This window comes from Chamaea fasciata, unplaced genomic scaffold (assembly GCF_029207755.1).
Source record: "Chamaea fasciata isolate MVZ Bird 193981 ecotype frontalis unplaced genomic scaffold, bChaFas1.0.hap1 SCAF_4, whole genome shotgun sequence".
Taxonomy (NCBI): Eukaryota; Metazoa; Chordata; class Aves; order Passeriformes; family Sylviidae; genus Chamaea; species Chamaea fasciata.
The window spans coordinates 39,434,037-39,446,769 of NW_027094089.1; the positions used below are offsets into that span (position 1 = coordinate 39,434,037).

General features: G+C 41.2%; 2 protein-coding genes across 5 annotated transcripts in view; one reads left to right on the forward strand and one right to left on the reverse strand.

Annotated features, from left to right (window-relative positions):
- Positions 1 to 3,962: 3,962 nt before the first annotated feature.
- Positions 3,963 to 7,791, reverse strand: ATG12 (autophagy related 12). The gene is made up of 4 exons (XM_066181342.1): positions 7,314 to 7,791; positions 7,023 to 7,159; positions 5,459 to 5,521; positions 3,963 to 5,106 (listed from the first exon to the last, which is right to left on the reverse strand). The coding sequence occupies exons 1-4, from the start codon at positions 7,789 to 7,791 to the stop codon at positions 5,047 to 5,049; spliced, it is 738 nt and encodes a 245-aa protein (XP_066037439.1). The 3' UTR covers positions 3,963 to 5,046.
- A 16-nt stretch (positions 7,792 to 7,807) lies between these two features.
- AP3S1 (adaptor related protein complex 3 subunit sigma 1) overlaps positions 7,808 to 12,733 on the forward strand; it is a 28,576-nt gene continuing 23,650 nt past the window's right edge. For all 4 annotated transcript variants that reach the window (XM_066181343.1, XM_066181344.1, XM_066181345.1 and 1 more), the window contains exons 1-2: positions 7,808 to 7,890; positions 9,944 to 10,035. In XM_066181343.1, the coding sequence (XP_066037440.1) occupies positions 7,822 to 7,890; positions 9,944 to 10,035 (161 nt within the window). In that variant the 5' untranslated portion in view covers positions 7,808 to 7,821. The remainder of the gene's footprint in view (positions 7,891 to 9,943; positions 10,036 to 12,733) is intronic.

The window sequence follows — 12,733 nt, forward strand, 5'->3', positions numbered from 1 at the left end:
CTTTAAATCATATACTGATTTTTGCAATTGGAACATGTTAACTCAAATCTTTTCAAGTTAGGCCCTCAAAGCAATAATATTTTAATGCTACATTGTGTCCATCTGATTGACAAACATACATTATATAAATAATTTGCATTGGAACCATCATCTCTATCATGGGAAGATAGAGAGGAAGGACTCCAAGACTCGTGCACTTAAAAAAAAAATTAAATAATGTTCATCTACTTTAAATAAAAGAAGGTACGATCGAACCAATTTAGTCATTTAGAGATGATTGTGTGGAGGGAATGCAGGGGAATCATTTAAAAAAAGTTTCTAGATTGCTCCCAAAGTTTGAAGAGAGACCATGTTTTTCCTCCCAAAGTTTAACTCTTCTCACTGCGCATACAAGGGATCAAATCTCACCTGGAATTTCACCTGTGTACCTAGAAACAAGTATCCCAAGGACTGATCCCTGGCACAGGGGCCAGCTTGTGAAAAAGAGATTACATCAATGTTATTTACCTTCTGAACTCCGTAACAGGCTGATCACATCCAACATGCCCACCAGAAACGGTACCTTGCCCACTGCTGAACTGAGAACAGGCAAAAATCTGTGCCAGCAACTGTTCTAACAACCAGCGGTACAGATGACAGAGCTACAGTGTCCCAGAAAACTTCCTGGCACTACCAAGTCTAGATGCAGTGTGACAGGCTTAACATTAAGCCTTTAACGTACTCATTTTGGTCTCAGTCAAAAATGTGATTCAACGTTTTTTAACTACCTATTTTAGGATGAAACAATCTCTAAATCAGCTTTTGTCACTCATTTAAAAGAGGCATCTGACATCTGACAGCGTTATGGCCATTAAAGCAAGAGGAAAGCATGGATTTTTAAGTCGTTTAGTCTTGGAAGCATATTAAATATGGTAGTACCGAAACTGAAGCATAGTCTTTGCAAAAAAGAAACATATTTTATGTTTTCCTGTCAAGTGTTTTTCTTCTCTTGATGATCCAATACAAAACAAGGCCGAAAACAACTCTTATTTTTTAACACAAATTGGATTGTATCAAGCTTTTACAAGCTTGTAATAGTCATAGTCCTCATGAAAAACCCCAGAGTTAAATGATGACATTTGGTCAGCATGCACATAGCCAGCACAACTGTGTATTTTATCATTTCACTCTTGAGATAAATTTAGTTTCATTTAGCTCCTTCAGGTTTCCACGTGCATTTAAGATTAGTTCAAGCTAAAATTACAAATCTGCCATTAATGCTAGTCTCTAAATTTATGATTCATAAAAATAGTGCCTCACAGTTTAAAGGGTTTGCACCTGGTGATTAGCTTGGAACAGGGTAGCTGAATTTTGCATAGCATTATCTTTTAGTATCAAGATGTTGTGAAGTACTAGGTCTTTCATAAAAATGGTATAACTTCCCTTTCCAATACTTACCTTATTTCTCAGTCTTTAAAAATTAGTTTACTGCATTTTTTTCAATTTGCCTTTTTCTGTTAATTCAATTACATTAAATCAAGTGAATTAAAATATATTACAAATATTGGCAGTTCAGTACAGTATATCAGTATGATGCCTTAAGTTTTAGCTTTCATATTTTCAGATTCTGTGCTGCCTAAGTGTGTAGTTCTGAGCCTCATATTAACTGCTAGTGAGCTCTCTTCACAGATCAAGTAGACAAAACAAATCCTTTTCCTGCTGAAGACCAAGGACAAAGAATACAACTTTCTGGCCCAAAAGCATAAAAAGTAGTCTGAAGAGAGAAAACAAAAAGGATGGGACTTCATAACCTGAAGCTGTAATTGGACAATTAAACCCAATATGCAAATGGACCAAAACTTATAAAAGTGAGACCTCATGACCGGTCATCCATTTTGTGACCATTTTGGGTCCACTTTGGGTGTAGCCCTGGTCAGGCTCTTGTCCTGCCCAAGGTGTACCCTTAAAGGGTTTTTAATAAATACCTACTTTATTCTTTTAGCTCTGTCTAGTCTCTCTTCCAGGTCAGCCTTCTCAGGGCATCAAGTATGGTGCCTAATTGGTTAAGCACAACACTCTGAGTAAATCTAGACTTTATTTTTGTTTTGTACAACTCCCACTGATCTGTCCAAGAGTCAGTCCTTACTTTCATATCCTTTTTCTTCCACTCTAGCAACTTAAGTCACTTAAATGATGGTCACCACTTTTGTTCAAGGCATACCAAACGCAGAGAACAAAGGTCATATTTTACTTGGGCTTCTGATGTTTCCAATTTGCTGGAAATATTCTTTTCAGAGAGATAAACATTTCAGGATTACCTATGATTTTAGAAGCTACAAGTGTCTCTTTTTAAAATAGGAGATTTAACATGTCTTTTGCAAATTCTACAAGCAATGTACTGGGAATCACTTATTTGTTCACTTGACACATTATCTACTTGACTTGTTTGTGGTCTAGTTTGTTACTTAAGAATATGAACAAAAAAAAAAAATTCTGCCACCTAAAGTCACACCTCAGCTCCCGAGAGAGAGTCCATGGTCCTTAGAGAGTTACCAGAGGTAAGTACCGACCACCTCCCTAACACAAGGTACAAAACTACAGGGGAAAGTGGCAAAAAGGAGGACTCTCTCTGTAAAGCAGGCACAGAAGTTTCATGGGAGAATTAGCAGAACTGGAGCAGGCAGTCATTAAAAGTAACAGAATGAAGGCAGCCATTTAGGAGCACTGAGGAAACAGAAAGCAAGTGCTGGATCAAGTAAGTACTTACTGTATACTGGTAAACCAGGGGCCAAGAAAATAATACTTGGGGTTGGAGAAAAATTGAGAGGAGAAAAATGCTGAAGCAAACAGTTTTAAGTAAATATTGTTCAAAGAACGAGCTGCATATTAGATAAATGAATAATTCAAAGCTTCATGACTCATTTATCCAGGTCCAAAAATGTGTGTGGTAAAGGAAATCCAGACCATTACTGTGGGTTTTACATTATTGGATTATCACATTTTGAGGAATTGAGGCAAATGATTTTTTAATTCAACTTCAGAAAACAAAAATTATTTATAGATTCAGCATAAATGACAACCTTCTATAATTATTTAGCAGATACAGTGACCTGCAGTTCCTCTTCAAGATCTGTGTTTTTACTTTTTAAAACCAAAACAAAACACACACACATAACCTTCTTGCATCACTTCTGAAGAGCACATTTGCAGTTTATCAGTAGTTTCATTTGTTAAGATCAAGTGAGGTGAAAGGCACCAACAGAACATTCTTTAAGGAGAACCAGACTAGTAGCTTATCTTAGGTAAACATACTGTCACACAGGAGAACAAACTACTTACATTTGTAGGGCCAGCATGTGGACATACTACAAAAAAAAAATTGGACAAGAGCCCTAGATAAAACTATGCAAATACCTTTGTCTTTGTGTACCCTCTAGTGGCTGCTGTGGTTGTGCTGGCCGCACAGTAACTAAGCAGGAAATTTCCTCAACCAGACAGAATCGGAGTGCTTCCCTCTGCAAAAGTTCTTTTAAATAGATGGAGATTCATGAGATCAAGGTTCTGAGCAGGCAAAAGTATGGATTATTTGAAGTTTTAGGTTTACAACAAATTCTGCCTTGCTAGTTTAATGAAGTGAACCCAAGTTTTCCACTTAAAAAGCACCATGATAGATCACGCTATTCACGTGGCAAGCATTCAGGGCATATGCCTGCGTAACTGTGGCATACATGCATGCTGCATGCAAACTGTGGCAATGTTAGTAAGTTAAGCTGGGCATTACTCTTCCAAAAGTCCTCTGAGGTGAAAAAGTATCTGATACACAGGTTGCAGAGACTACGTAAGAGCCACTTGTGTATGAAACAGCAGTTCAAGACTATTGTTGAAACATACTTTAAACTACCATCTGGCCGTTTTGTCTGTACGTGCTGAAGAACTGGATTACGCCAGGGACAAAAACTGTCATCTAGCATAAGAACATTCCACAAGCAAACAACTAACATTTAATTTGGTTCAGCTTAAACAAACATAAAAGACTGCACAAGAGACATTTCAAATAAACCCACTAAAAATCTCCACCCCTCACACCCAAACTCCAATAAATAAAAGCAAAGGTCAGCACCCTAGTCAAGGTACCAAGTCTTCTCCATAATGGAAAAAACCTCAAGTCAATCCTCACTGTTATCATTTGGCAAAAGAATAGAAATTGCCTTCTACTGTTTAGTCGACCACACAGCTGGTGAAACAGAAAAATTAACATCAGTCAAAACGAGAATATATATAGTTTTTAGCATCTCTTATCTACTCCTTCATGAACTCAAGATGCAATAGCTAGTTGCAGCATTCAGCTAAAGATGCAAATCATTAAATACCATCAGAAGAAGCACCTTGAAAACTGCTGAAGTGTTGAGCCTTCAACAAATCACTACAAAATTTGTGGAGGAGAGATGTATTGTGAGGCCTCTCATGAAGTTGTGCCATTATAAACGAGGTACTCACATTACCAATACAATGAAGGCAAAGGGTGGAGTAATTAGACTATATACCAATTCCTATATATTACAAGAAAAAAAAAATCAACATACTGTCGTGAAATGATATGAGACCATGCACAGTCAAGATGAAGACTTCACAAAGAACAGGATACACACCACAGATGTACAACACGTCAGAAGTAAACTGAATCCCAGGCTATATGTACAACAGACTTTACTTTTAATAAAAAGGTTTTTTATCTTCAGTACAGCATAGACAGAGCTGTCCAGTCAGTCCTGCAGAAAACTGAAACAGTTTTCCTTCAGAGACAGGAATTACGTAGTCAGCAGCAAGAATACTGGCTCTACTCTACATGGCAGATGTAGGTGTTTTTCCTGCACCCCAGATGTACATCAGAAAAAAAGTCATGTGATCGTATAGTCTAGCCAGCTCTTTGCTTATGCTATTCACCTGCATCATATGTTCATAGGCAGCAATGCAAAAATCCCTCTTTCCGTGTGTTTATGCTTGAGTTTAAGTTAGTCTTTTCTCCATTTTTGAAGAGAACACCTGAACAACTGTGTTGCCAGTCATTTATCCCCATGCCTGAGTTTTGCAATAATGCAGTACAAGCTTGCCATCACTTCCAAAACACTGCAAGAAAAACAAAAAAACAAAAGCTGTTACAATTATTAATGGGCTAGCATGTACATGAAGCAAACAAAAAGCCTTCCCATCAGATAAATGTGTCATAGAATCCTGCCATAAGAAAGCTCTCTGTTACAATGAGAGGCATGACAACACACTGCACATGAAGGAATGCATTTCCAGAGACAGCACGAAGTCACATCTCTTTGGGTCACATTCACACAGATCTGTGAATATCAACTGCAGCACACTAAATGCAAGCTAATACTGCTAGGGATAGTAACACGTATCAAGTGTCTGAGGTGTGCTGACAAATCCTGATAAATACATTTGGAAAGGATATTTAGACTGAACTTACTTCATAGAGGGTCCCCACTTCTTGGTCTGGAGATGGAGCAAAAGACTGGTTTACATATATGAACTGCAAAGAAAAAAAGAGAGGAGATGGAATTCTCATTGGGAACATGGAAGAATCATTCTGCAGTCAAAAGCTCTGTTATAATCTTTAAGCATATAACAGAATACAACCAGTTACGATCTTCACTTTAAGTGTGGATGGGCAACATGACCGTGAGGAGTCATCTCTGTCTGGCCAGCCACACCAGGCCAAGGTAAGTGTGCTGACTTCCTTTTCCTGCAAGCTGACCCGTTACTCTCCCACACAGCAGCACAAAGTGAACTCACTGGTTTAAGCTCTTGCTCTTATTTCAACCCAAACCATCCACGCTATTCCAGATTTGCTCAATTAGTATGGCCATCACAGAAATTAGAAACATCTTGCTCTATTTTCAAGTCATCCTTCTCACTTCCTGCTCAAAAAAATGCATTTACACGTACAGGAGCTAAGCCACAATGACAAAGAGGACCTTGGGATCTGCCGTGTGAGGCAGCAGTGGGTACTGAGGCATCATGTGCTACTTCCAAATAAAAGATATAAAAATTTCTAGCGTTTTGTTCTTGAAGTATAGCCTCAGGCTTCAGCCACACACAGGAAAGCCACATGCTCCTATTTTTTTTTTTGTCCTGAGATAACGATATGATAGTCACTGAATCAAACTGCAGAGAATGTCCTTAGTTAATATCATACTTATCAATCTTCTTGGAGATATTAAACCACAGAAAAGCAGACCCCTCATGATTTCCAGGTGAATGAGAAGGCCAGTGCATTTATGCCTATATACTTAAATAAGATCCTCCAAACCAAGAACAGAATTAATTCAGCTGCGCTTTAGCTGAGTGCTTTAATGAGTCTATCTTTAACTGTATATCTCAAATAAAAACTTTGGACTTGGATGTTGTCCAAGTATGGATGTTGAGAGTTCACTGCAGAACAATAAAATCAGTGCAATTATATTTCCAGCTCTTCCAGTGTTATCACAAGGCCACTTTGGCTAGTCACTTCTGCAGGAAAGAACCCAGAAGTAACACTGGCCATCTGCTGCCCAAGGGCAAACACCTCCCAACTCCTCATTTTGAAAGCAAAATCTATTACTATGAAGTAATGAAACTATTTTAGATGCGAGTTCTGCAGGAAACAAGACATTCAGATTCAGAAAGCTGATCCTAAAAACTCTGGACTGTTTCTCAAATACTCTGTCTCTATACCCAGTTCCCCCAGGTACACGGTGCCTAGAAATGCTCCCCTGGGATACACGGCTGCCCAGGGTGCACACAGCTCTGCCTGGCAAGACACCAAGAAATACAGACAGTGCAAAAAGCCCAAAGGTCAGTGCCGAGCACACCCACACCGCGCTGCTACAGCTTGGTCAATATCACATCCTGAGTCTACTTGGAATAGTTCTCTAGGTGCTCCTACTCCAAGTTTCCTACAGGCAGCTGCAGACTGAATTCCAACACTGTCTTAGCAGGGTTTGACAGAGTGGACCTTGTGCGCGAAGTCCCCGCCCGGTGCCCGCCCGTACCAGCTGTTCGGAGGCCATCAGCTTGAGAAACTTCTTGATGAAGTCCACGAGGCCCTGGATGGTCCGGCTCCGCTCCACCGCCCACTTCTTGGTCCTCATGATGGGGGTGTCGCCCACGGCCTTCAGCAGCACATCAACTGCGGGGAGGAGTGCGTCACATCGGGCCCGCCCCCCGCCGCCCATTGGCTCACAGCGCCCGCCCCCGCCGCCCATTGGCCCCCGCGCCTGCCGGTCACCGCGCCTGCCGGTCACCGCGCCCGCCGCCCCGGCGGAGGCCTCTCGCCCCATTACTTTTCTTTTTCGCGTCGCCCGCGGGCTCCTCGGTGCCCGGAGACCCGGCCGGAGGCGGGCCCGGTTCGGCGGGCCCCGCTGCAGCCCCGCCGTCTGGGGTCTCCTCTCCGCCGTCGCTCCGGCCGTCGTTCCGGCCGGCGCTCTGCGCCGCGGCAGGCGGCGGCTGCTCCTCGGGTTCCGCCATGATGCCGCTGCTGCGCGGACGGCGGGAAGTGACGCCACCCGAGGGACGGCCTCCGCCCCGCGAGGTGTTTTGTCCCTTGTGGGAAGTCGTCTTCCCGTTACGTGACTCTCCGGGAGTATTACGTGCGGTGCGAGTCGTCCCGCCGGTGACGTTGACGTGGTGCGCGCGCCCCGCCGCCACCGGCCCGAGAGCGGACGTGGCTGGGCAGAGGGCGGGAGCGGGAGCGGGAGCGGAGGAGGAAGGAAAGAGAACAGGAGAAGGAGGAGAAGGGGAGGGGGATACAGCAGAGCTCATCCGGCTGCCGCCCTCGGCCCCCGCTCCACCATGATCAAAGCCATCCTCATATTCAACAACCACGGCAAACCGCGGCTCTCCAAGTTCTACCAGCGCTATGTACGGGCGGGCCGGGGCTCGGCGGGGCGGGCGGAGCGGGCGAGGCCGTGCCATGGCCGGGCGGCGGGGTGGTACTTGGGGACCCTCGGTCCGGGCCTGCGGGCTGCGCCGGGTGCAGGGCAGCGCCTTGAGGAAAGGGACCCTGCTGAGACCGTGTACGTGAGGCTTCGAAGAAAGCCGGTGTTGTTTTACTGGAATTTGCTTTATAGAAGCTCTCAAGATGAAGGGGGGAAGGGAGGGAGGGAGTCTTATCCAGCGAGAGGCTTGGCTCTCCCAGCTGTCGTGTGGAAGCGGTGCTGTAAGCTCTGCTGTCCGGCGCGGTACTGCTTGTGTCTGCTAAGGCAGGGCTGGCAGAGCGGGGGAGAGGGGTTCTTAAGAAGAACTTTTCTTCTGGAAAGTCCCAGTGTGCTGTAAAATTGCAGTTGACATGAAAACGTAACGAACTAGAAAAGAGCATTCTTGTCAATGGTAGAAGGCAAGCAGCTAAACAGGTCTGAAAATGGAGCACAGACATTCAGTCTGAATGGAAAGAAAGTGCACTGGAAACTCGTGATTTAGTTCAAGAATAAGAGATTTTTAGATAACGTTTTGAGCATACTGTTTCCTAACAAATATGAGGTCTGCTTGGGCATTAAAATGCAAGACAACAGTTGGTATTTCTTAAAGGTATGTAAAGAAACTACTCTTTTTCTAGCAGTGCAGTTACTTGGTTTTGTGGCCCCTTTCTTGCAGTTCTGGCTATTGCGGAACTCATAGTTTATTGGAAGGGATGTATCTTATTTGCGCACCTCAGAGCAGAAATGATGACTGTGACACTTCAGCTTGCACGGTCAGGTTTTGAATTAAAGGAGTGTAACTGATACCGGTCTTTCTTATGTGTGACTGAAGTAGAAGGGGAAGGAGAGAAACAAATTGCCAGAGGGTACTAGATTTTTCTTGTAAAATCATTCAGATCTACTAGTTTCATAACTTGTCTTAAAACAAATTCTCAATGCTTGAAGTAGGGTAATGTGTTTGTATAAACAGAATGCTTTGAAGTTTTGAAGATGTGGATAGCAAATTAAACTAAGAAACTTTCTGGTGCGCAGAAACAGGTGCAGTTGTAAAGATGGTATTTTTATGTGTGATTTCAATAATGTAGATTTGTTGGTGGACCTTTTGAAGATTATGCATTTTTTAGAGTTAATTGAACCGGTACTGGAGGCAAATCTCAGCTTTTTTCTACAAGAGGTGCATCTCCTGCTTTCTAGACAGATTAATGTGGTCAGATCTGTGAAAGAGGTATTTATTTTTTTCATAATACAAAATTTAAAATGGGTCTAAGTTTTTTTAGCTGAGAATGGAAACTGCATAAAATGAAGTTAGTATTTTGCAGCTAGGTAGAAAAATAGAAATTTATGACAATTAAAATATATGTCATCATTTTTTCTTTCAGAATATAGACCCATGACCATAATTTCAAAGTTACAAATTAAGTTTCTGAAGAGCCAAAAGAATTCAGTCTCAAAGTGCTGTTTCTGATCTGCTGAGAGTTAAGGTCATGACTTAGGAGAGCCTGTTGCTCAAGATGCCCTTGTATTTTAAGCTATTTCTGGAAGTGTTACATATTTGAGGTTTTTAGCTTCCCTGGTCCCTTCAAGCTTTGGGGACTTCGTTTTACTCTCTGTTTATGGATAAAAGTAGTTTCAAAACATGCCTGTGGCTGTTCAGCCTACATTGGAGATACAGGAAATTGAAGATGTTTGAGAACATATCCGGTTTACTTAAAAAAACTACTTTCAGATTATTTTTTTTACAGAAGTTCCTTAAAAACAGTCACTTTTCCATTTCTCTGTAATACCTTGTCCTAGGGTGACTTTATGATGCAGCTTCTGCAACTTGTAAATAATGGCGTTTTGTGTTGAAATGATACAAACAATGCACGTCTTGTTAACTGGCAGATTTAAGGCTTCAGAAATAGACAGCTCAAGAGCACTGATATGCTTTGTATTTTACAGTCTTGTGCGCTGTGAATTGTCAATTATCAATTATCAAAGTGTATTTTCTTTCACAGAGTGAAGATACGCAGCAACAAATTGTCAGAGAAACTTTCCATTTAGTATCAAAACGTGATGAAAATGTCTGTAATTTTCTAGAAGGAGGACTGTAAGTATCAAGTTTGAAATAAATGTGCAATACTGACTTGCAAGTATTGTTACTTCTGATCGCAGTGCAACTTTTCACAGCTATAATGTAAATGCCATGCCAGCTGAGATTTGTTGATGCATAAGGAATGATACCGTTCTGCACCAAATGTACATATTCTTTACTAACTGAAGCATAGCTATATGTACGAAAATGTCTTAGGCAATAAAAGGTTTGTTTTTTTGTTTTTTTTTTCCCCCCTGGTGCTGGAATGGACACAGTGCTGTATTTAGTGTCATGATTGTTTCAGATAGAAGGGTGGGGAAAGAACAGGCAGATGTTGTTTTGCTATAATCAAGCTAAAGATTTCTCGTCCCACTTTAAGAGGCATTGGCATTTGCCAAACGCATTGAATCACAGTATTCTGAAGGGACCCACAAGGTCTCTGAAGTGAACGGCCCGTATAGGAAATCACAGTCCTACCTTGGTGTTTGTAGCACCATGCTCTGACCAGCTGAGCTAAATCTTGAGAAAACTAAATGCTTTGGGGCTGTTCTTTGGCTTGAATTCCTAAAATTTGACCTAGGGAAAAAAAAATAGTTCTTAAATGTGCTTACTAGTACAGTTTCAACCAAGATATTTTAATAATAAAGGAAAGGCAAGATAGGAGGAATGTGAGGCTTATGTCTTCTGTCTCTGTAAGACACAAAATAATCTTTTTTGAATAATCTTCATTGTTTTTGAAAGTCATCTTGCTTTAGCTGAAGAAATTCTGAAATGGAGATGTGTTTTACTTTGAAGTACTTATTAGCCATTAGCAAGAGTAAATAGGTAAAAATCTACTTTCTAGAAGAGGGGGTCAGAATTGATGGAATAAGGTCATGATCTCCTGTCTATGACATAGAGGTTGCCGTAGTCTGTTAAACATTATGCAATTTCTGGTTATTGAAAGTTGTTTTGCTAACACCTAGATTTTTTGTGTGCAGAGTCAGTTAAATGTTTAGCTCTACCGTATCAGCTAGGATGTCTTTCTTCTTGATCAAAATGATTCCTGATGTTTTTATTACTGTTTTTTAAATTTAAAGTATTTTTTCCCAACTACTCTACTGGTGATTCTATCATTAGGTTCTTAGAGGTGATCTCAAGTTGGAAACATTCTGGCTTGAATTCTATAAGTGAAAGGCAGAAGACTTTTTTAAAAATTACAGCTGCTTAACAAGAATAAACTGAGACAGAGCACAATTCTGGCTTTTCTCCTGCTGCTCAATTACAGGGTTAATATTTTTTTCAGTATTTTTTTTCAGGACAGGTTTCACCTTATAGTTTGCAGTTTACCCAAAGGCCTCAACAGTTTATGTGTAGAACTATGTGTATTTCAAGTATGAAGTATTTGAAAGAATTGGGTAAATAGATCACAAAAGAGGAATCTTTAATTGCGATGTCTTTCCACTGTTCTATTTGTTCGTAATAGTGTTGTCTGATACATAGAGGTAATTCTTGCTCTCCACAAACAACGGATTCCCCTTCCCTACCCCCACCCCTGCCCTCTGCCAAGCATTAATGCAGAGCAAAGTGCTTAAACAGAAGTGACCTAAAAGATTTCTTTTTTTTAGATCTGTGTATTCTCTCTCTGTGATAATGACAGAAATTAATGGGATGAGTTATGGTGCACCAAACGGGTTGATTCAGTTCTGGTACAGAATTAAGGAAAAATTGCGATAGTCATAGTCATGTAGATTCAGCCTCAAAAATACTTCTGTTTCTGTAGGAGCAGGCTGTTGGGGAAGATGAATCAGGGAAACCTTATGATTGTTTAGCAAAAGATTCTGAAAATATGAAACCTATAATAGAAATGGAAGCTTACTTTGAGTTGTAGGATACCGAGTCTTAGTTACTATATAAGCTGAAAACAATAGCCAAGCCAGCTAAAGGAGAATTCCTTTTGATTGAACAATACCTTTCTGCTGGCTAAGGAACCAAAGGTCAATGCCGCAAATCAGAAAAGTCTAAAGAGTAGTTTTTAGAGTTTAAAATATAACATAGTATGGTAATGTAGTAGTTCTTATAGGCTATATGTAGATTCTATAGGATTTTGTGTCTTGTATTGGTTGGTCACTGTAAATTAGAATATTCATCACAAAAAGAGATACAACGCATTTTAACAAGGACCTCGCTCTCTTTTCCTAGCTCTGTTCCTTGCTCTCTTACTTCTACGTCTTTTAGCTCTTACTTCTACCTCTCTTACCTCTTCCCCCTGCTCTCTGACCCCTGCCACCTGGCTCCCTTCTCTCTTAACTCATTCCCCCTTGCTCTTCATCTCGCTCTCTTTGGGACTTCCCTTCAGCCGAGGCTGGTGGCTGAAGGCAAGGCCCTTTTTACCCACGACCCATGCAATAAAACCACGTATTCTAGAATTTCTCAGGTCAGCAGAATTCCTTCTCCCTGCCATCCGCGAATGATCCTACAGCAGGCCTCTTACAGCTCAAAGCAAATGTCAGTTATCTGATGTAGATCTTCTGTGCTTTATGTGCCTTTTTTTGGAAGGCCATAGCAGAGGGGTGGAAGAACCTACCTCTTTAGACCTCGTCTCATTCAGTGCCGTGATGATTAGTGAGTCTATAAAAATATAATTGCTTCTGTAACTGTAGCATTGCCTCACAAACTATTGCTTGAAGTATAGTTCTACTTCTCAAGATAACAAACATGTTGTAGCACTAGT